Here is a 24335-nt window from a genome sequence, read left to right as displayed (position 1 = left end):
CTGAGATTAAGAATTCCTCATATCAGTGAGGTCATATGATACATGTCTTTCTCTGACTGACTTATTTTGCTCAGCATAATACCCTCCAGTTCCATCCACGTCATTGCAAATGGCAAGATTTCATTCCTTTTGATGGCTGCATAATATATTCTTAGGTGAAGTTGTCCCATAATTTTCATCTGAACATGTATGCTATCATAGGTGTTTGTTTCAATGTACTCTTAAAATCATTAAAAAATTTCAGAAGTGTTCCCTGTTTCCTGTGTGCTCTGGCATACTTTAAAATAGGATTAAAGGGGAGGAGAGTGGGAGGATGGGGTTACTGGGTGACAGGCATTAAGCAGGGCACGTGATGTAATGAGCACTGGGTGTTATAGACAACTGATGAAATCACAGAACTCTACCTCTGAAACCAATAATCCACTATATGTTAATTTAATTTAAATAAAATAAAATTAAAATTAAAAAATAAGATAGGATTCAAGTTATCTGTTTTCATAGAATTAACCTGGAAACATTTATAATTGGAGTTTCTTTGAATATTAGTGAGATTACACACATTTTCCATGTGTCTGCTTAGTTGAAATTCTTCACCAAACTGACTGTTCACTCTCTGGCCTTGTGTATTAGTCAGGATTCTCCAGAAAAACAGAACCAACAGTATATATGTAGACACATAAGAGATTTACCATGAGGAATTGGCTCATATAAGGGAAGCTGAGAAGTCCCACAGTCGGTTGCTCACCATATGGAGACCCAGGAAAGCTGGAGGTGTAATTCAGTTCAAGTCTAAAGGCCCCCAGTCAGAGGGACACCAATGACATGTTGCAGCCCAAGCAGAGAGCAAATCTGCCCTTTCTCTGCTTTTTTGTTCTATTTAAGCCTTCGACAGTTCGGATAATGTCCATTGGCATAGGTGAAGATGGATCTTCCTTACTGAGACTACCAATTCAAATGCTCATCTCTTCCAGAAACACCCTCACAGATGCACCTTGAAATCATATTTTACTAGTTCTCTGGGCATCTGTTAGCCCAGGCAAGTTGGCATATAAAATTAATCATCAAGCCTAGTGTGCTACTGAAGAGATGGTCATCTATTGCTAAGAGCTCTTCATATGTTGGGTTTTGAATCATTTCTCTACCACAGTGCAAATATTCTCCCCAGTGTGTAATTTTTCTTTAAATTTTAATGTTTTTTTAAAAACATATATAAGCTTTTCTTATTATGTCATTAAACAAATCAGTGCACTCTTTTATGATTTCTGCCCTTGGTGTCATGTTTAGAAAGGCTTGTACAGCCCTAAAAATTATGCAAATATTTACCTATATTTTATCTATTACTTTCCCTGTTTATTTTTATGTATCAAAATTTTTATTCCATCAAAATTATAATTTTATTTTAATTAAATCTGTATCTTATTTTTATCAAACTTTTTTCCCAATAATTTGAGTATTTTCCAAATAAATTTTATTTGGAAAATTAGTATTTTAAAATATATGTTTTTCCAAATAATAGAGAAGTTTTAACATCATTTACTGAATAAGACACCTCTTTATGAGTTACTTGAAATGCCAAAATTTGCAAAGCAAATCTCCTTTCAGCATTTTTTCTGATAACAGCTTTATTGAAATATAATTCACATACCATTTCATTCACCCATTTAAAATGTACAATTCAGGGGCACCTGAGTGGCTCAGTCGGTTAAGCATCTGCCTTTGGCTCAGGTCAGGATCCCAGGGTCCTGGGATTGAGTCCCATGTTGGGCTTCCCACTCAGCAGGGAGTCTGCTTCTTCCTCTCCCTCTACTCCTCCCTCCCAACTCATGCTCTCTTTCTCTCGCTCTTGCTCACTTTCTCTCTCTCAAATACATAAAACCTTTAAAAATTTAAATTTTACAATTAAAAAATGTAAAAAAATAGAATGTACAATTTAATGGTTTTTAGTAGATTCACAGAAGTGTGCAATCACTGCCACAAAAGTTTTCGAACGTTTTCATCATCCCAAGACACCCTGTACACATTTGAACATATTTTTATGTGCTTACTGGCTATTTGTATACCTTCTTTGGAAAAATATCTGTTCACATCTTTTGCCTATCTTTCAGTTGGCTTTCTGCCTTTTTTTTTTTTTTAGAAGATTTTTATTTATTTGATGGAGAGAGACACAACGATAGAGGGAACACAAGCAGGGGGAGTGGGAGAGGGAGAAGCAGGCTTCCCACGGAGCAGGGAGGCCGATGTGTGGCTTGATCCCAGGACCCTGGGATCGTGACCTGAGCCAAAGGCAGAAGCTTAACAACTAAGCCACCGAGGCACTCCACGTATCTGCCTTTTTAATTGTTGTTGAGTTGTAAAAGTTCTTTATTTATTCTGGATATTCAATCTTTATCAGATATATGATTTGCAAATGTTTTTCTTCATTCTGTGGCTGTCTTTTCACTTTTTTGATAGTGTCCTCTGAAACACAAGTTTTTAATTGTGTTTAAGTCCAATCATCAATTTTTCCTTTGGTTGCTTGTGCTTTTCATGTCATATTTAAGAAACTTTGCCTAATTCAAAGTCATAAAGATTTACACTTACGTTTTCCTCTAAGAGCTTTATAGTTTAAGCTCTTACATTTAGGTTAATGATCCATTTTAAGTTAATTTTTGTATATGGTGTGAGGTAGGAGTCCAACTTCATTCTTTTGCATGCATACAGTTGTTCCAGCACCACTGGTTGAAAAGACTGTTCTTTCCCTGTTGAATGCTCTTGACAGAACTGCCAAAAATCAATTACCCATAAAGGTGTTCATTTACTCTGGACTCTCAATTCTATTCCATAGATTGGTATGTCTTGTACCACACAGTGTTGATTTCTGTAGCTTTCCAGTAAGTTTTAAAACTGTAAAGTGTGAGTCTTCCACCATTGTTCTCTTTTTTCAAGATCATTTTGGCTATCCTCATGTCCTTTAAATTTCCATATGAATTTTAGGATCAGTTTGTCAATTTCTGCAAACAACAGTCCAACTGATAGGGATATCAATGGATCTGTAGACCAATTTGGGAAATGTGCCATCTTTACAATATTAAGTCTTCCAATTCACAAACAAAGGATATCTTTTCATTTATTTAGGTCTTTAATTTCTCTTGATAGTGTTTTGTAGTTTTCAGGGTACAAGTCTTTTGTTAAAAATACTCTTTTGTGAAATACATTCCTAAGTATTTTATTATTTTGATAATAGTGTAAATAGAATTGTGTTTTTAATTTCATTTTTTGATTGTTCATTGTTAGTATATAAAAATACAATTGACTTTTGTATATTGACCTTGTATTCTGTAACCTTGCTGAATTTATTATGTCTAATAGATGAATTTTTCATTTGTTTTGTTTTTGGTAGATTCTTTAGGAGTTTCTTTATGCAAGATTAAGTGATTTGTAAATAGAGGTAGTTTTAGTTCTTCCTTTCCAATCTGGCTGTCTTTTTATTCCTTGCTTAACTGTCCTGGGTAGAAGCTCCAACATCATACAGGAGTGGCAAGAGTAGACATCCTTATTTCTGATCTTAGGGGAAAGTTTTCAGCCTTTCATCATTAAGCATATTAGCTATTAGTAGTTGCTCTTTGAGGAAGTTCTCTCTTATTCCTAGTTTACTGATTTTTTTTTAATCATAAGAGGATTTTGTGAAATGTTTTTTCTGCATATACTGAGATAATTATGTGATTTTTGTCCTTTATTTTATTAATATGGTGTATTACATTGATTGATCTTAGCACATTGAACCAACATTGCATTCCTGGAATAAATGCCACTTGATCATGGTGTATAATCACAAACTCTTCCAAACAATAGTAGAGGAAACACTTCCCAACTAATTCTATTACCATGATACCAAAATCAGACAAGGACATCACAAGAAAACTACAGACCAATATACCTGATAAATATAGATGTAAAAATCCTCAACAAAATGCTAGCAAACCAAATCTAGGAACATATAAAAATGATTATATACCATGACCAAGTTAGGAGAATGGGGAATGAGTACTAATGTGTATGGGATTCCTTTGGGGATTGATGACAATATTTTGAAATTAGAAAGTGATAATGATTGCATAATTGTGTGACTATACTAAAAATTGTACCTATTAAAAGGGCAAATATCATTTTATGTAAATTACATGTCATTTTTTTTTTTAAAGAAAGCTGTCTGCCCTCTATTTTCACATTTCCCCTGTCCTACTGCCTGAAAGGCAGACATGATCAAGTTAGTAAAAAACATGTTAGGGGATGGTAGAGCAACAAGATGGTAGGAACCTGGGTCTTTGGGTAACCTTCCACATCAGACAGGCACAGCCCCATGGATTGCCTACAGGCTCAGACATTTACAAAAAACAAACAAACAAACAAACAAACAAACACAACCAGTACCTGCTTTGTTTAGATCACTGTGATTAGGTTCCTGTTAAAGTATCCCATCCAATATCCTAATTAATTAAATTAGGTTGTTTCTATTTTTCAGGACTACACACAATTCTGCAATGAAATTCCTCATATATATATATATATATATATATATATATATATATATATATTTCCCTGGACATGTGTTAGAGTTTTTTTTAGAGTAAATACCTTGAAGTGAAATTGTTGGGTTGTTGGGTATGCACAGCTTCAGTTACACTTAGTATGTCTGATTATTTTCCTAAGTGGTTGAACCAATTTTCTAGCAATGGGTAAAACTACCATTTTCTTGAATCCTCACCAACACTTGGTCATATTAAGTTTTGCCAAATTGGTAAGTGTGAAATGGTGATTCATTACTGTTGTCATTTGGATTTCCATGAGATTAGTGGAATTGAACATCTTTTCACATTTATTGATCATTTGAGTTTTTTTCATGAATTACTTGTACATATCCTTTGCTCATTTTCCCATTGTCTATACCATTGTCTTAATGATTTGTAGACATTTTCATTTTTGTTTATTATTTGTTACTTGTTTGCCATTATTTTCTACTAGAGTTTGGCTTATACTTCCACTTTGTTTATAATAATTTTAGTCATACAGAAATTGTTATTTTAATGTGTTCAAACGTATCAGTCTTTTCCTCTTATGATTTGTTCTTTTAGCCTCATTTCAGAAAATATTTCTTAAACACATGTCATAAAGATATTTCCCATGCCACCTCCTGAAAGTTTTATAGTTTTCATATTTAGTTTTTCTTCCATTTGGAACTGGTTTTTATGAATGTGAATTATGTGTCAAATTTTCCTTTTTATGTAGAGTTAATTGTTCAAGCACCATTTATTCATAATTTCATTCTTTCCCTGATGAACTTCTCATATTTTCTATGTCTTTCAGTAAAACTTAACAACTGTTAGTTTAATTTCACTGAGGATATAATCTTTATTATTTCACTCCTCTAAAATTTGTTGAGGCTTACTTTATGACCCAGGGTATCATCAGTTTTTGTAAATGTTATAGGAGCACTTAAAATAATGTGCACCTTGCTACTACTGGATACACTATTCTATATGTCAGCTGTGGCTGTTGTTAAACATGTTAATCTATTATATATGTATTGATATTATTTTGTTGGACTGTTTATTAGTCACCAAACAGAGGTGTGTTAAAATCTCTATCATGATAGACTCATGTATTTCTCCTTTGAGTTGTTTTATTTTTTTTTAAGTATTTTGAGGCTATATTTTTAGGTATATTCCAATATTATTAAATTATGTTGAATTAAAATTTTTTATAATTACAAAATGTCCCTTTTTATCTAGTAACAAATTTTTGCCTCAAAGTCTACTCTATATAATGCAGACCCCAGCTTTTCTTTTGTCTTTTCTTTCTTTTTGACTGACGTTTATATGCATATTTCCCCATCTTTTAACTTTCAACTGTTCTGTGTCCTTATATTTTATGTATGATTCTTAAAAACAGCATATATTTGAGTTTGTTTGGGTTTTTTTCCAGTCTACAATCTCTGTCTTTTTTTTTTTTTTAAGATTTTATTTGACAGAGAGAGACACAGCGAGAGAGGGAACACAAGCAGGGGCAGTGAGAGAGGGAGAAGTAGGCTTCCTGCCAAGCAGGGATCCCGATGTGGGCTCGATCCCAGGATCCGGGGATCATGATCTGAGCCGAAGGCAGATGCTTAACGACTGAGCCACCCAGGCACCTCTACAATCTCTGTCTTTTAAATGGAAGTTAGTCCACTTATATTTAATATAATCGCTTATAAATTGAGGTTTAAATGTGCTATCTTATTTTTTGTTGTTGTTGGTATTCCACCTGTACATTTCTTTTTCTCTTTTTCCTTGCCTTCTTTTGGACCGTTTGCTTTATATCATTTCATTTCCCCCACGTATTTATATACTTTTTACTATACAAATTCTTGGAACTTCAACATAGAACTACTAAGTCAGAAACTGGAGTGGAGTTTCTGATTTAGAGGACCTATGATGAAACTTGAGAATGTGAATTTCTAGCAAATTCACAGATGATACTGATGTTACTGGTCCACTGACCACACTTTGAGAACCCTTGGTTTGCAGGATAAAATGGACTAGATATAAGGAGATCAGCAAAAAGATATTGAAATAATCAAAGCAAATGATAATGGTTTTGACTAGGACAATGGCAGTGAAAATTTTTACAAGTATTAATAGCAGAGAATAATGGTACCATTGAAAGAAACAAAAGGTTCCAGAACAGAAGCAGGTAAGAGAGATAAAGATGAATTTTGTTGCTATTTTTATCCTTGAAATAGAGAAAACAGAAAGTAATTATAATCATCAGAATTGAGGATTTAGCCTTCACTAATCAATATTATTTTCTGGTTTTCTGTTCTTTAGAACTATTTTTAAAAAAAAGTTCTGATAAAAACAATTCTGTAAATGTATTTATTACAAAGGAAAAATTGGATTAAACTTATAGGATTTAAGATTTAAGTTTCTAGGATTTAATTTTCTCTAATGAGATGCATCATCAATACATGCTACTGCAATATAGTTACATTACAACTAGTAAACGACATTGGATAAGGTTTCAAAGTCCATTTAGTCTGGTGTATCAACCAGATGAGTGATAAAGAAAAATTAGATGAATGGATATTCCTTCACATGTGCTTCAGTATACAGACAGACCTTCTAGTGACCCAATCTGCTGGATTCTGCTGCCAAACAAAGCAAATGCATGAAATAAATTTATTTAAATTCATTTATTTACAAAAATAGTCACCAATTAAATAATTTATATAACACATGACTTTCAATTTATACACTGGTTATTTTAAAATAAAAGAAGAAGTTATGGGGCGCCTGGGTGGCTCAGTCATTAAGCGTCTGCCTTTGGCTCAGGTCATGATCCCAGGGTACTGGGATCAAGCCCCACATTGGACTCCCTGCTCAGCGGGAAGCTTGCTTCTCCCTCTCCCACTCCCCCTGCTTGTGTTCCCTCTCTTGCTGTGTCTCTCTCTGTCAAATAAATAAATAAAATCTTAAAAAAAAAAAAAAGAAGTTATGACTACAACTCAAAAGTACACATTTTTATACATTTATGTGTCCTAGAGAGTACCTAAGTCATAGCATGAGGAACAGTGAGAAACATATGTAATATTAAGAACTCTTTTGTTCAGTATTTTACTTGAGTAACTGTAATATAAATGTATATACTATTTATCTAGGAACTCAACTGAATATGAAACTCTGCTAGAGACTGAAAAAACACTGAACCCAAGGTAAATAAAACATGACATCTTCATTCATAAATGAGTGCCAAAAAATGATTTAAATAAACAAAATGTGTCAACAACCTATAGAAAGCTTTATAACTGAGGTAGTTTGTGATAAAATAAATGCATTTTTCCCAAAATGTAACCAAAATATATTGTAACATAACAAGTCTCTTTTGTAAAAGTAAAAAGTCTCTGATTACTGTTTTAGATATGTAATTTTGGGGGATCCTAAAAATAATTGAAATCTTCATAAACAACAATGGATTTCAGAGATGGATCATGATAAGTAATCTCAGACAGAAAGATCCTAGTAGTCTGCAGATTAGCTTTTTTCTAAAGAGCTATAATATAGGTGGATTTTTAATGTTCTGACAATAGCTTTAAATATCAGATCATTATTACTCACCTACTCAAAAACCTTCCTTGGCTTCTGTATTAGATTCCTATTGTTGCTGTAACATAAACTTAGTGGCTTCAACAACACAAATTTATTATCTTAAAATTCTAATGGTCAGAATTCTCAAAAGGGTTTCCCTGAACTCAAATCAAGACACCAGCAGGGGCTGTATTCCTTTCTGGATCCTCTAAGGGAGAATCTATTTTCTTGCCTTTTCCCGCTTCCTTGGAAAGGGAGGCTGCCTGCATTCCTGGCTCATGACCCCCTTCTGTATTCAAAGCTAGCAATGGCTGGTTAAGTCTTTCTCATATTGCATCACTCTGACCTCCTCTTTCTGCATTAAAGGCCCCTTATGACTACCCTATGCCCTCCAGGATAATCTCCCTTATTTTAATGTCAACTGATTAGCCACCTTAACTCCATCTGTAACTTTAATTCCCCGTTGCCATGGAACATAAGATATTTGCAGGTTCTGGGGATTAGGATGTGGACATCTTGGTAGGGGGGAGCATTACTCTTCCTATCAGGGTTTCCCAATGTCACCAAACCCATGCTGGCTATCAATGACATTATTGATCCCAATTTACTCTCCTGCCTTAGCCATAAATCTCCACTCTTTGTACCCGGTGTTCCAACCACATGGTCTATCTGATGATTCCTCCAATCAGCCTGTACTCACACAGCTCTACAGCTTCGCTCTTGGCATTTTCTCTTCCTTGATGTTCTCTTCATTCCTCCCTACTTTTCTTCCCCAGATGAAAATCCTATTCCTTCTCAAAATTTCATAGCAAATGTTTCATTCCCCATGAAGCTTTTCTCCTAATCTTTCCTCTCTAGACGTTCCTATCATGGTATTTGTGCTTCCCTCAGAAGTTAACAATGCATCTCCTTTGATAGTTATTCATGTTCTTTGCTAGAGAATGCTCTTGTTAAGGGCAGAAACACATGGATTAATCCTCACTTGTGTGTCTGTTAGACATATCTAAGACTAACTCCTTGCTTTTCATTCACACTCCTCCAAAACTACTCTTCTCTGGATTACCATCTAGTAAAATCACCTCCCTTCACCCGGTTGTGCTCCACAAACTGAGGAGTCATCTTTGACCAGGCCAGCAGTGAACTTCACCAGTGCTCCCTCCTGATCTAAGTTACCTTCATCATTTGCCTTCCCTACTGTACTCCTTGTTTTCAGTCTTGTCCCCGTATCTCTCACCTTGCACATGCAAGCATGTGCATATGCATGGACACACAAAAACACACACAAATTCTATTCTCAAGTCAGCATCCAGAGGGATCATTTACATTGTGTAGAAGTCTAAGTCTGATTATAACTCAGTCCTGCTTAATGTCAGACAGCTTACCATCACACGTAGAAGAGAATCCAAAGTCCATATCATGATCTGTAAGGCGTAACCTCACCTCCCACTGTTTTCCATCTTGCTTGCTATAGTCCTGCCTCACTGTCATCCTCCCTGTTCCTCCCATTAGCCTGGCAGCCACTTGCCCCAAGGCCTGTGCACCTGCTGTGCCCTCAGCCTGTGAAACACTTTCTCCAGATAGCCACATGATTGACCCTTTTATGTCCTTTATGCCTCTACTCATGCCCTCATGTTCTTTGGGTCTCCGTACAAATGTCACTTAATTGACCATCCTATGCAAAAGGGTAGCCCTTCATTTTTTCCACCACTGTCTGTACCCTTATGCTGCTTGAATTATCTTTACACACCTATCATTACATGACATCACATGATAAATCTATTTCTTGTCTGTCACCATCCACCAAAACACAAACTTCATGAGGGCAGAGACTTTATTTTGATCTCTCTTCTAGTCTCAGAACCTGCAAGCATGCATAGCACAGAGGAGACATTTAACAAAGTTAAATGAATAAACTTTTCTTTGTATGTCCTCCTGTTTCTTGCTCCGTTCTTTGATCACAGATGTTAAGCAAGTATTGGCAGAATGGAATTTTACCTACTTACTAAAAGTTACTTAATATAACCACCAGAGGAAAAACCACAGCAAGCCACTTTTACCATAGAGAAATAAAGATAGTAGAGAAATTGTCACAACTCAGCTTAGCCTTTTATTCCTTAGTTTTCATATGATGGACCTCTCTAGGTCACAAAGTATATCACACTGAATATTTATTTCAAGGATGGAGTTCAGAAATTAACCCCAACAGACCACCCTGCCTACACAGGATGTGTGGCTAGGGGGTAGGGGGATAGGGGTGGGGGGGTTGGGACACGCTAGTAAGTATGTGAAGGATACCAAGAAGGTGACTGTAAGCTGCAAGGGTGCAGTTAGGGACATCCAGTTTGGGGGGATACACTCAAAGTCTAAAGTGTTTCTTCTCTTCAGTAAATTTCTCTTTCACAATACTGATTTCTTAGAAACAGACTTTTTTCCTTTGTGTCTAGGTTTTTCAGACCAGAGAAAGAAATGAAAAAAAAAAAAAAAAAACTCAGAGAAAAATAAAACATATGGCCTCTAATCACCCACTCTCTTGATGCACATACAAGAGGCAGTTTTAAAAATTCATCTTTTCTTTGCCACCCAATGTATATATTGATGCAAAATCAAATGTCTGGAACTATGTAAGTTCATTCCATTTATATTATACTTAATTTATTTCATTTTAAAGATTTTATTTATTTATGTGAGAGAGAGAGAAAGCAGGAGAGCACAGAGGGAGAGTGAGAGGGAGAAGCAGACTCTCAGCTGAGCAGAGAACCCTGTATGGGGCTCGGTCCCAGGACCTGAGATCATGACCTGAGCATGAGGTAGACACTTAACCGACTAAACCACCCAGGCACCCCTATACTAAACCAATTTTAAATGATCATTTCTACACGAATGTTAAATGATTCTCTTCTTTTCCTTCAGAATTTCCTTGAGTCCCTCCTTTTATACCAGCTCCCTATACTCAGTAGCATCAGTAACATCTTTTAACCTAAAAACACAAATATTAATCACAATGAATCCTTTTGGTTCTTATTTTACTTTTCTTGCACAACTGATGAGTATGTTTTCTAAGCCAGTGGTTCTTGACTCTGTCTACAGATTAGAATCACTTGCAGAACTTTTTTAAAAACACTAAGACTCAGACTCTCCCAAGACCTGAAGGCGGGACCCAAGCATCAGAATCTCTTTTTCAAGTTCCCCCAGTGATTCTAATGTGCAGCCATGGTTAAGAACCAAAGTTCTTAGCCCACACAACTGTAAGCCACTCAGAAATAATGCAGTGATGGGAAAAGTAGCAAGAGGAAGCTGATCCCACATTTAGATTTCACTATGGTTAAATCCCAGAGCAGGCCATTGCCCTATGCATAACTAGTTGACTTGAATACTATATTACGTGACTGGATAGAATCAGTGATCATCCTTGACAATATGGATATGATTCAAAACATAAATAAGCTGAATAGCACTTAAAGATATTTTAAAGAGAATATTAGTCAAAGGTCACATTTATTCACACTATCTTCCTTAGTAGTCTGTGGCTTAAGAAATTATACATTTGCAATATTCTTTCCCTTACCCTGCTTTTTACTATAATTAATCCAGCAAACTCAAGGGAAGGGTGGGGGAAAGTCCTTGTTCTTTTTTTTTTTTCCTGAGAAGTGATTCCTAAATGGTTTCTTGTGTAGTGGGTCACAAAGAAGAAAAGGTTGAAGGTGATTAGAACCCATGGCACTGAAGGGAATCCAGACATTCTACAAAGAGTCTTTGATAAATAGGCAATGTAACGCAAAGAAAAGATGTAGGCACCCAAGAGGCAAGAGAAGAGGACAATGGGTATTGCCTGATTACAAGAGCACTGTGGACACATTCTGCTTTTGTACCAGACTCTGGCACAAGATTTTGGTTATGTTGAATTTTTCATCACTAATTGCTTACAAGAATTTCCAAATTGAGCATTTAATTGTTCAAAAGTAGAATGGTGACTGCAAAAGAACAAACTTAGGCTCTATAAATGCTATAATGTAATCATAATTTGTATAAAGATATATATATATATATATATATATACTGACTGGTTTGGCTGAGGAAACCTTGACTAATTGACTGGGATGTTGTTCATCACTTTTTGGTAGCATAAATATCTTTCTCCAGCTCTGTCATTTCTTGAATACTTAACTTTATAAAACGTCATTTTGTTCAGATGCTTTTTCAAAACATTTGTTGCCAGGATCTGAACTGGCACTGGAAGAAAACAGGTTATTTGCAACAAAAAGAGAGAGATAAAATTGTAGTATTACATAAAGCATTATGACTGCTTCCAAGTGATTTAAAAATCTATGTCCTAATGATCTCAATTTACTTTTTCTGCCATATCCTTCAAAATTGCCTGGAAATTACAAAGCAGGCTTTTTTGCAGTAAATTCTAACTTCTCAATGTCTTGATTAGATTTTAGCCATTTACTGGTATATGTGTATGTAATATATTATTAGTGCCTGAACCACTATCTTAAACTAATTAGCAGTGTTTCACTAATTATAACAATGCCTCCTAAATGATGAACTACCATATAATTTCTAAATCACTACTACTGCTTGGCACCTTCTTTTATATTACTGGTTTAATCCTGAAAAAAATGTGATGTTTCTAAAACCCTAAGATTTCTTTTGAAATTCCTGAGTTTTAGGAGATTAACTTACAACATTTGTTTTTGAGACATGGCTTCTTCAAGACATTGAACATTATACCTTATCTAAATCTGTATTTTTATATTTACTTCTTATATATTATCTTCATTTTTAAGGTAAATGAATATACATTTGTCAGCAGGAGCACATCTTTTTTAAAGAGGAGTCATATTTTTAAAAAGGAATTCCTTTTTTAAAATTTCCCAAATTCGGGGCGCCTGGGTGGCTCAGTCCTTAAGCATCTGCCTGCAGCTCAGGTCATGATCCCAGGGTCCTGGGATGGAGCCCCGCATCGGGCTCCCTGCTCCGCAGGAAGCCTGCTTCTCCCTCTCCCTCTCCCACTGCCCCTGCTTGTGTTCCCTCTCTCGCTGTCTCTGTCAAAAAATAAATAAAATCTTTAAAAAAAAAATAAAAATAAAAAAATAAAATTTCCCAAATTCAAGAATTCCTAAACTATTTGCTTAGGAAACAAGACCAGGAGTTTTACTGCAGAGAAGTAGTAAGTTTGTTTTAAGTTCTCTTAAAATGCTAATATAGAAATGTTTTCTTTTGTATTAATACATCTTGTCACATTTAACAAAGTTATCCTGTGTACACAAGATTCATTCCCTTTTGGATTGTTTTTCTGGTTGATCTTTGAGCAGAGCCCTCACAAAGAGGGAAAATGACAGTAACTTTAAAGAAGAAACACACCTTTACTCGATAGTTAAGCGACTAGGACAGTAAGAACAGATCAACAGAAGATAAAAAACAAAGAAAAGCCTTCTTGCAGAAGCAGGTGTACTACAAAGCTCAATTAGTTCACAGACTGAGGACACTGCTTTTTATAAGTTTTTTTTTCTCCGCTGGGAACAGTTTTCTGAGTCTCCCTCTCTCCGCTCTCCATCCCTCGAGTCCTAACCAGGTTTTTTCTTTTTTGCTTGAGAGAATGAAAAAAGTTGCCGGGGAAGGAATATTCGGTACATTTCACGAAGGGGTTTCTATTTTCAGTAAGTTTTACCGTTCTCCAGATGGCTCCCGAAGAGTCCCTAGACACACAGAGTCACTAGGCTTCCTCGCGACCCTTTTGAGAATCTATTTCCTGAAAACCAGGAACTCTCGGTACCCCCCAGAACAGACCTACCCAGAATTTCGCATGTGATTTCCACGTCGTTTGTGGAAATCACCCTCATCTTTGCATCCCAAGTTAAAAACGTCTGTTTAGAGTTCAAAGGCAAGGAACCCTCCAACATCTTCCAAGGGCCCTTAAAGACCCCCTCGACCTCCCTAAGCGAGTGCTTGACGCGGCCAGTGGGAGCTCAGACCTTGACCGTGCGTCCGAGTAGGTGGATCCCTGCTCCCCACTGGCTTTAACGAGAGGAAAAGTTAACTTTCGGCTCCTTGCAGGTCTCCAAAGTCCGTATTGCAGGCGCCGGACTGAGCTGGGCCAAGGTCTCAAAATGTGAGACCAGACAAGAGAGATGTGTAAAGAAAGCCTCAGGGCACCACACGTCGCCTCACACAAACCCACCTCAAGGACCGGGCCCCGGGGCTCCCGGCGGTGCCCACTGCGGGTTTGAGTACAGCCTCCAACGCCGGCCTCGTCTCCTCCTAGGAACGAGAGCATACCTCGAGCCCACCCGGCGCGGCGTCTGACACTGAGGCTCCCCCAAACCTCAAGACCTCGGCAGGAGCCAGGCACGCTCGCGGGGCGTCCTTACCTTGGGGTTGGTCAGGAGCTGGTGCTCGTCGCTGTGCAGCAGCGCTCTGGAGTTGGACTCGGAGTTGTTCACGTAGACCTGGACGCAGGGGTACTGCGAGGTGCCCCTGCAGTCGGCGCCACAGGTGAAGGTGCACTCAAAGACCTCGCCGATCTGCTGCACCGACAGCACCGTGCAGTTGGCCGCCGTGGCTTGCAGATCCTGCAGCGCGGGACTGAGCCAGCAGAAGCCGAAGATAAAGAGCGACACGACGCCGGAGATGATGAGAAACAAGCCGAGCCGGATGCTCTTGTCCTCGGCTTCCGTGTACTCGTAAGCCACCCGGAGCTTCGCCATCGCCCCCCACTCCGGGCGGCTGGCGCGCTCCCCCCGCCCCCTCCCGCCCCCGGCGCCGAGCCTGACTGCCTCGGGCGGGAGGAGCCGCCGCCGCCGCCGCGCGACAGCAGGGGAGTGGGCGGCGAGGGGGAGCGCGCGAGAACAAAGGGGCCGAGGCCGGCGACGCCCCCGGCGGCGGCAGCGCCCCCCGCCCCACCCCCACCCCCCGCCAGCCCCGCCGCCAGTCGGGCCCCGGAGGCTCGCGGTGCGACCGCTGCTTCAGAACCTCCTGCACCCTCGGGCGCGAGGAGCGCACGGGCGGCTCCTGCCTCCAGCGCCCCCTGCCAGCCTCCGCCTCCGCGCTCTGCCCGCCTCCCCCTCCCCGCCTCCTCTCGCCCGGTGTCTCCCCGTCTCCATCGCCCGCCAGCCGCTCCTCCGCGGGCTCTCCGGGCAGCTGCCCAGAGGGCAGGCGCGGCTGGGCTGGGCCGAGCCCGGGGGCTCCCCCGTGCGGGAGGCGGCTCCACCCGGCCCCACCCGCCGCCAACCGGGGCCTTCCCGCCCCGCCCGCCCCGGGGACGTCTCCCGTGGGCGAGGGGCGGGCGAGCACCAGGGAGAGCGGCGACTGGCGCTTGAGATCCTCCTTAAATCCCCCTTGGAGAAACGTCTGAGATGAAAGCTTAGGGTCGGTAGAGCTTAACCCGAGTGAAAGTTAAAACAAAAACAGAAAACAGGCAGAGGGCGTAGTGCAAGTGGAGCGGCGGGAATCTTGAACTCCAAACCGGGATTGGTCAGCCAGCCGGGAGAGCGAGCCAGCGGCGGCCAGGCAGCGGGCGCTCCGGGGAAACGTGCCACCGGGCCAGGCGGGTGGGGAGGAAGTTCTCGGGCGAGCGGCGTGCGCTGGGCGCGCCCGGGGGAGACCCCGCCACGCGTTCTCAGGCCTGGGCGGGCGCGCGGACCGGCACGCGGCGGGGCGGGAGGCGTGACCCACCGCGCGGCCCCCTTCCCCCCGCCGCCCTTCCACGCCAAGCGAGCGAGGTAACGGTCCGGCCGCGGGGTCCTAGCCCTCCCAACCGCCTCGGCGCGGGCCCGCGCTGCCCGGCCCCCGGCCCGTCCCGAGGGCGCCAGGATAGGAGTGAAACAGGCTGATTCAGGCGGAGTTTGCTGTGGAGACATCGCGCGTGGGGCAGGAGCCTGCGACTGGCGAGACCAAGGAAACTCGCTGCCCGGGTGCTGGCTGGACCTATCGGAAACTTAGGTCTCCCGCAGCCGGGCGGACCCCAACTCGATTTGCCCCAAGGCTGGGACCGAATGAATAGGGACCGAAGGAAACAGGTGGAGAGGTTTGAAGCCCTGGAAAGAGACACCACTTTCCTGATCAGGATGGTCCCCCTGGCTCCCGGACTCCCGAGAACAGAATCATTTCTGTTCTCTTTCCTTCCTTAGGAACCTTGCCACCCTTGGCCCACCCCGGAATTTGTAGATGAGCTTTCCAGGAGCGCTGTGCAAGGCGACAGCGGCGTGCAGACCCGCTTTGGGACAGGTACCGTTTCTAGAGCTGCGTCCTGCTCTCTTAATTCTTCCAGTTGCTTCCTCCACCCCCGCCGCCTCTGTGCATACACCTTCAGCCTCTGTTCTTTTCATGACCTTTTTTTTTTTAAGTTAAGATTATCTTTTTCCAAGCCACACTTCTAATATCAAAGTTGAGAACTATTTCGACCTACATTTTGAAGAATCAGAATGTTCACTTCTTTGCAAAATATGTAAACATACCTTTTTCTTGACTTGCAAGTCCCAAATGGATATACTCATTTAAGAGTATTTATGAATATGTAAACACAATGTCATGGAATTCGTGACTTCTCTTTATTGGATTTCAAATGTTACTTAACTGGTACTGAGTATCTTTCAACTGCAGTTCTGATATTTTACTTTGAAGTACTCCATTCCTTTATGTGGTAGGTAACAGTATTTCCAAGCACGCGGCAAAGCAAGTTTAATTACAGGAAGACCCTAAGTGTTTTTCTGAAAAAATTAAGATACAGGGTTTGGAAAACTTCCAAATCAGGGAGACACTTTGTACTTTAATACTTCTCAAGCTTTGAGAGAGTAGATTTCCTTCTTTCTTTACCTAAGAATTATTATTTTTCCCCTTTCTGTTCGCATAAAGACAATTGTTAGTGATTACATTACCTAAAAGGGAAATGAGTTTAATAGTTGAAACAGCTTAACCTGAGATCACAGGTCTTCAGCCTGAATCTTTTTCCTACTGCAGGTTATAATCATCTTCCTTTTCAAGAAGGCTCAAGCCAGTCTAAGATCTGAGGCAGTGGTGAGCAGATAGCAAGACCCAATTATTCCTCCTTGGTGTGCTGAGCAACTTAATCTTGAGGCAGAACTAACTCCTATGTTAGTGCTCAAAAAACACAGGGTTGGGATGCCTAAAGATAATTTAATAAATATGATTAATGATTCCAGAGCTCCAAGAGTTCTGTGAACGAACCCTCTGCCTCAAAACTGAAGATGGTCTTCAAGTTTCAGAAAAGTCTGTCTTAATTTAACCTAAATTCTTAAGGGCTTTTAAATCCATTTTTCCCTGGAGTTCTGCATTTAGTCACTCTCCTTCCTTATAATTAAAATATTTGAAGAAACTGTTACCATCTAGCCTTCTGTTCTTTAAACATTTACTTTTCTCCCTTATTTCCTATTTTTAAATTAGCTTTGCTTCTCTTCTGAACCCTTTCATTATCTTCATGTCTTTTTTATTGAAAGTCAAACCTATCAAAAGACTTCCCACATTAAATAAATTTCTGTTTTATCCTTAATGGAACACTGTGTTTGTTATTAGTTTCATTTACTTGAGGTGGAGCTGCCATATCCCATTTCTAACATTTAGTAAGCCCCTCAGTTTCTGAAAACCAGTCACCATGGACTCTCTAAGTTAGGATAGTGGTAGGAACCTTTGGGAATCTCAGAGATAACTAAGCTCTGAAGTCACTTAGCATCTTGTTTCCTGTGGTGGACAGAGGCAGTACAGAAATAAAAGCTAGTTCTTTCTTTGCATGTTTGCCACCAATTAGAATTAAGATTAAAAATGTGATACACAGAACCAGACCAACGTATTTGGTGTACATCATTATCTGCAGCAATGTTTTCAGGAGAATCATTGCCAAGCCCCGATGTTCTTTTTAAAAGAAAAATAAAACCTATCTAAGCAAGAACATTAAAACCATTGTTATTTATAATTTGTTCTCATGATCAGTATTCTTCAAGAAGCCCTGTGACTGTTAAAGTTGCAATATACAATTTCATATGTATATATACTTCTATTAAAAGATATACTTTCTATACTTCTATTAAAACAGTAAGGGCTCTTAAACATCACCTAATTTAACATTAAGCAGGAAAGGAAGCTCTCAAAGACTGCATTTTGTTTGAAATAGTAAAGAATATTAAAAATATTTTTTATTAACATAGAATGTATTATTTGTTTCAAGGGTACAGGTCTGTGATTCATCAGTCTTACACAATTCACATAGCACATAAAAATATTTTTTTTAAGTTCAGATTTGTTTGCATATAGCCTCTATGTTTGCAGTTGAGAAAGGGAAGCAAAAAGCACAATCACTTCATATTAGTAATTTCATAATATGGTAGTGGAAGTATGGCTGGAGTTCCTAAATTCTTACCACCTATTATCGTTCATGTTAATGGAAGTGATCTTCTATGGGAGATAATATATACACATAAGTAGTAAAAGGGAAATCAGCTTTGGAATTAGAAAGCAAGAAGCTAAAAGGTTTTAGTCCCAACATTTAATACTAAATAATTTGACATAAATAATTGATGTTCTTAACATTGTTTCCTCCTCCTCATATGAAAGGGTTGGACTAGATTTTTTTTTTTTTTTTTAAGATTTATTTATTTTAGAGAGAGCCAGAGCATGGAGGGGCAAAGGGAGAGAGGGGCCTGATACAGGGCTTGATCTCATGACCCTGAGCCGAAACCCAAAGTTGGATGTTTAACCGACTGTGCCACCCAGGCGTCCCTGGACTAGAAGATTCTTGATTCTATGATTTTTATTCCAAGTTGACTTGGTTCTTGCCCTGTTCTTCAGAAACTTAGCTACTACTATCTACCAGTAGTCAAGTCAAAAGGTTTTTTTAATAATTCCAAAATATGGAGAGTACCTCCTAGCCCAGTGGCTAAGACAATATTGTATGTCTTTAGAAAAATGGGCTTACATCTATTGAGCACCTAATATAAACAAATGCCCTAATTTAATCTTCCCATGAGATGAAGACGGAACAATAGATTAAGTAAAGCTACACACATACTGACAGTGCCAAATTTCAAGGCCCATTTTCTGCTATACTATACCATCTCTAAGAAATTTCTGTAGTTAGTAAAAAAGAAGTATAGGTAATACAAATGTATTTAAAATGTGCATACTTAAATTCAAGTAGAGTTAGGCTTGATCAAAATCCCTACTGTTATATCTGTGAAGGGGGACGTGGGTAGAGGATGAGGATCTAGTGATTTAACCAGTTCCTCCAGTTTAATTTTACTCTGAATCACTTGTTCGTTGAAAATAGCTCTTTATAGATGCATAGCAAATATAAGTAGTACAGATTTATGTGGAAGAGAAAGACTAAGTGTAATATTTAGGTTTCAGATAAGCTTGTTAGAAATTCAAGCTAGATTCAAAGTAGAAGTAAACATGGGGAACTATTAAAACAATAGTTCTAGGGTAGAAGAGCCTATCCCTCCTCTTAATGCAGGAAATTGCACAATATTTCTAATAGTTTTCTTGCCTTCACTTGGACATTTCCGGTGATGAAAAATTCATTAACTCCTAAGACTGGACATTTGATCTTTGGATCTTTAAAAAAATTATGAAGTAGTACTTTCTTGTGAATTGAAATCTATCTTGCCATGTCCATGTAAAGGTTTTTAATTTGCCCTCTGGTGTTTATGTAGGATAACCTGCTTTACAAAAAATTCCACTTCAGGGGCACCTGGTTGGCTCAGTCGACAGAACCTATGACTCCTTATCTCAGGGCCCTGAATTCAGGCCCCACGTTGGATGTAGAGCGTACTTAAAAAAACAAACAAAAAAAACAAGTGATTCTACTTCAGATGTGGGAAGACTACTCTCCTATTCCTTCTAGACTAATCTTCAGTTTCTTCAGTATTCCCTTTTGATAATGGTTTAGAAAACTAAGATCATATTCTTATCCCAAAATGCTAAAAAAAAATAATAATTCAAAGTTGCTAAGGATACCCAGTTTTAATATTCTCTGAAACAAGAGTCTACACCTTTCTTTTCCATGCTATCCAACGTACATACACTTCTAGGATGATGGATTTTGTTGTTCATTAATTAACAATGTCATTGCCAATGCAGAGAGAAGCTGGGAAAATGATTTTGGCTCAAGTAGACAGAATTTGGATTCCAAACAGTGATGTGCAAGTCAACTAATTTAATATTCAAATATTAAATAATTTAGAATGAAATGAAAAAAATACATGGAACTTTAGATTAAAAAAGGAAATCTGGAAATGACTTTTTGAGCAGAGTAGTAACATATGACTTGCATTTTAAAAACAGGTATATTTTCATTCAACTTGTTTTATATTTGAAGGATATTAAGAGGGAAAATATTTAACAGCTCACATTTTCTTTTAAGACAGCCCAGTTTTGGGGTGCCTGGCTGGCTTAGTTAGTACAGCATGTAACTCTTGATCTTGGGGTTGAGTTTGAGCCCCACACTGGTGTAGAGATTACTTAAAAATAAAATTTTTAAAAAAGACAGCCCAGTTTTCATGCAACTGCTACATATGATAATTAAAACTACATCTTAAAATAAATGTTCAGTATGTAACAGATTTAAAGGTAGCTTTCAAACATTCTGGCTGCCCCAAATCTTTATTTTTATACAAAAGATGAAACTATTTATGGCATTCCCACATGTAATTTCTTCTCATTGAGCTGTATATTTTTGAAGGATAATCAGCATTTACTCTTTAAAATATTTTTTTTTTCATTATAAATATCAGTAGGGCTGATCCTAAGAAGAATCAAGCAGAATCAGCTATTTGTTGACATCATACCACCCTTGAAATTTGTACATTTCTTCCAAAATGTTTAAAGGAACCTCATGTGTTGTAACAAATTACTTTCAGTATATACTGGAGAATTGGTTGGCTTGGAAGAAAAACATCACTTCTTCAAGGTTTTAAAAATTATGTAGTCAAAATATTACTTAGGCAAATACAAATGCAAATTCCTGGAATACTACTTTTCATCAGGATATGCTTATGAAAATTAAGAGTGAAAAATTCTGTTTTCTTTACCTGGTATTCTCTACTGTTGTTTGAAGGAACTACCACTTTTGGCATAAATAGGGCCAGTTTTATTTCACCTTCCCTAAGAAAATGTCAAAACATATTTATAGTGTGGTAGATGCCTATCAGGCCTTGGAAATGAAAACAAAGATAAATCACATGATGAATGAAAAACTAGTTTTGCTACATAGAAGTAGTCTTAGGGATGCCTGGCTAGCTCAGTCCATATAGCATGTGACTCCTGATCTTGGGTTCGTGAGTTCAAACCCTTCGTTAAACATAAAGATTACTTAAAAATAAATTTTTTTTTAAGTAATCGTATTAACTAAACTATTTTGGCATGTGTCAGTTGGTGAGCATAAGCTATGAGACGTGCAATTTGGGTTTTCAACAGAGATAGGAAATTATTACAACAAAGAAGACTTACTGTGAATTTTATGACATTCTCAAGAAGTCGTTTAAGTGATTGAGGGAAAACTGTATGGCAAACATCTGGAAATGATCAGCTTTTTAAACTGAATACTGAATTCTTACGATAAAGAAATACATCATTAAATTTTTGTCAGGTCATAGTATTTATACAACAGGATGACTGGACTAAAGAAAAACTTTCAGTTGATGGACATAGAATTGATAATGCACATAGTTGCCCTTAGCAGTTTTTGTGCAAACTGAAGCAGAAACCTAATGTCTGGCAAAACGTCCCCTGGAAATAGCAAAGGTTTAAAGGGAAAAAAAAAAAAATCCTTGCTTTTTTATACTCAGGAATGGATTTAGCTCTCCTTGTATTCTGCTCTAGTAAGTACTACTGTAATAATGTGGTTTCTGCACTAGAACATTGGATGATACAGGAAAAAGTAAATGAATGCCCCCGATACATAGGAATACATTATCCTCGTATTAGCTTAGTTGGACTTCACCAGAACTTTAAGATTTTATTCTAGTTAGTACTTGCACAGTAGGCAAAGTATAGTTTAAGTGTAAATTGTAGTTCACTAACTTCAGAAATGACCTGTATTTACTAGAGAACAATGTATTCCTGGTCTCATTTGAGTCATAAAATCTAAATATGAGGCCTAAAATTGACATTTTAACATGCTTCTCAGGTGATTCTTATGCACATTAAGTTTGAAAATTACCTAACTAGAGGGTTAACTTTGCCTCTGGTGAGCTCTCCACAGCTATCTCAACCCAAACTGAGATTTTCATACATCAAATTAAATTACCCGTTTTCTTTCTACAGAAGAAATCAGATTACTGCTTAATTTTTGTGATCACTATTGTAGCAGAAAACGAGACTGAACACTAATGCAATGTGTAATTTCAGGCTAAACATTTACCTTGAAACTTATCAGAAACGGTCTCCTCCCTCCTTTTAATGTAGCACTAGAATACATAAATAAATCTGGTGAATATACACACATGATTTACTATTTGTTGTGCTTTCTTAGTAAGTTTCATATTCTTACTCCTAAAGTTAAAAAAAAAAGGTTGAATAAAGTTGCCTTTTGTAATTCTTTTTTATTTAAATCTCTCCAAAGATATAGCAGTAATTATAAGTAAACACCTTATCCATGACTCACAGAAGAGTACATTTTAGAAGGGTCAATGTTTTAAGTATTTAGCATTTAAGTACTGAGCATCTTTCAGCCCTGAGGACATCATATTCCTCAACTTCAGACCAAAAAAGGGTATCAACATCTTAAAAAGCTGAAAAGAGGCCTAGAAGTTATCAAATCCAACTTTTTACTCAAGAAGGCAGTCCTCTCAATAGCCCCTTGATAGTCATCCAGTTTCTGCTTGAACATTTTTGATGGAATCCTTACTTCATTTAACAGTACAGTGGGACTGCACCTTGATATACAGAACCACAATATGTCTCATCCAACTTGCACCTGCTGGTTTGAAACTTGCCCTCATTTAAGTCCTTCCTATATTTGAAGACAGCTTGTCGTGTCTCCCCTTAGTTGTCCACTGTCGCTTCTCCAAGGTCTACAATATCAACTCTAAGATGCACGTTCCTTCCATGCATGACATCTTTGAAATTGGTATGCATTTTTGTAATTCATGGTTCATCATAGTTTAATCGAGCTCTTTTCTTCCTTAGTGGTACAATTAGGTTGTACCTAATGGTTCACAACTAGGTTTGCTAAAATACAGTAATTACCCCACTTTAACACTTTTTCCATGAACAGAACATTCACGGTCATCCAGTTCAACTCCTTACCTTGTACACAGAACACTGCCCAGTTTCTCCTTAGTTATGTTCTGAGGTTGAATCTAATGCCTTACAAACCAACTCATTCCAAAATCTTAATTACCTCAGTTTTAATACTGCACTGAAATCTTTTTCTCTTTTTGGTCCTAGTTCTGTTCTTCAGACCCGCAAATGAATGACAACTCTTGAATTTGATACCTGAAGACAGATACCATGTTTCTAGAGTTTATTCTCTAATGCTAAAGTTTCCTACTTCCTGGTTTGGTTTTTTTTTTTTTTTTTTGTATATTTAAAATGTAATGTAAAATGGGGATACTAAAACCTACCTTATGACGCTATGCTAAAGACAGCATACAATAATGCATGTAAAACACTTAGTATATTGCTTGTCAGCTAGAAGGCATGCCACATCCTTTTCTCCTTCTGCCTTCCCCAATCACGGCAGTTCTTAAAATACAGCGACTTCCCACCTTGTTCTGAGCACTATACTTTCAATATAGCTGAAAATCACATCAGTGTTTTTGGCAAGTTACAATTTACATTGATCTACATATGACCCACTCTCTTAAGACATGTTACATTCCACCATCCTTTATTCTTTTAGCAACCAAAGTGGGAAAGTAATTATCTTGACTCAGTGTATCCTATTTGAGGCAACTCAACACACAAAATTGGGTTAGATTTAGATCCCGATTTTGATGTGCACTGTTTATTTGCTTCATCTCCTAGATCTGTCATGTATTTATGATATCTAATTCACTGGCAATGCTACTGGCAAGGAAAGAGCTTTCTGACATGCTGTTAGGACCTAGCTTTTAAAAAGGCACGGAGATAAGTCTGGCTTATTATCCACAGACTGTCTTAATGGAACCAATTAGTAGGTATTCCTAGGTGGTTGTTTTTTTTTAACTACACAAACTATGGTTAAGAGAACATTAAAGATGGACATCCCTTTAATGCACGTGCACATTTAGGTTTTCAGTA

General features: G+C 38.4%; 1 protein-coding gene and 1 long non-coding RNA gene across 3 annotated transcripts in view; one reads left to right on the top strand and one right to left on the bottom strand.

Annotated features, from left to right (window-relative positions):
* Nucleotides 1–15051, bottom strand: part of KCNMB4 (potassium calcium-activated channel subfamily M regulatory beta subunit 4) — a 62191-nt gene extending 47140 nt beyond the window's left edge. For both annotated transcript variants that reach the window (XM_006732341.2, XM_081822068.1), the window contains exon 1: nucleotides 14474–15051. In XM_006732341.2, coding sequence (XP_006732404.1) covers nucleotides 14474–14809 — 336 coding nt within the window. In that variant the 5' untranslated portion in view covers nucleotides 14810–15051. The remainder of the gene's footprint in view (nucleotides 1–14473) is intronic.
* A 666-nt stretch (nucleotides 15052–15717) lies between these two features.
* Nucleotides 15718–24254, top strand: LOC145721841 (uncharacterized). The gene is made up of 2 exons (XR_014145805.1): nucleotides 15718–16328; nucleotides 23502–24254. It is a non-coding gene; the product is annotated as an uncharacterized LOC145721841 (long non-coding RNA).
* Nucleotides 24255–24335: the final 81 nt, after the last annotated feature.

Source organism: Leptonychotes weddellii, chromosome 5 (assembly GCF_054177405.1).
Source record: "Leptonychotes weddellii isolate Sample4059 chromosome 5, ASM5417740v2, whole genome shotgun sequence".
NCBI lineage: Eukaryota > Metazoa > Chordata > Mammalia > Carnivora > Phocidae > Leptonychotes > Leptonychotes weddellii.
This window is presented reverse-complemented; position numbering and strand designations above follow the sequence as displayed.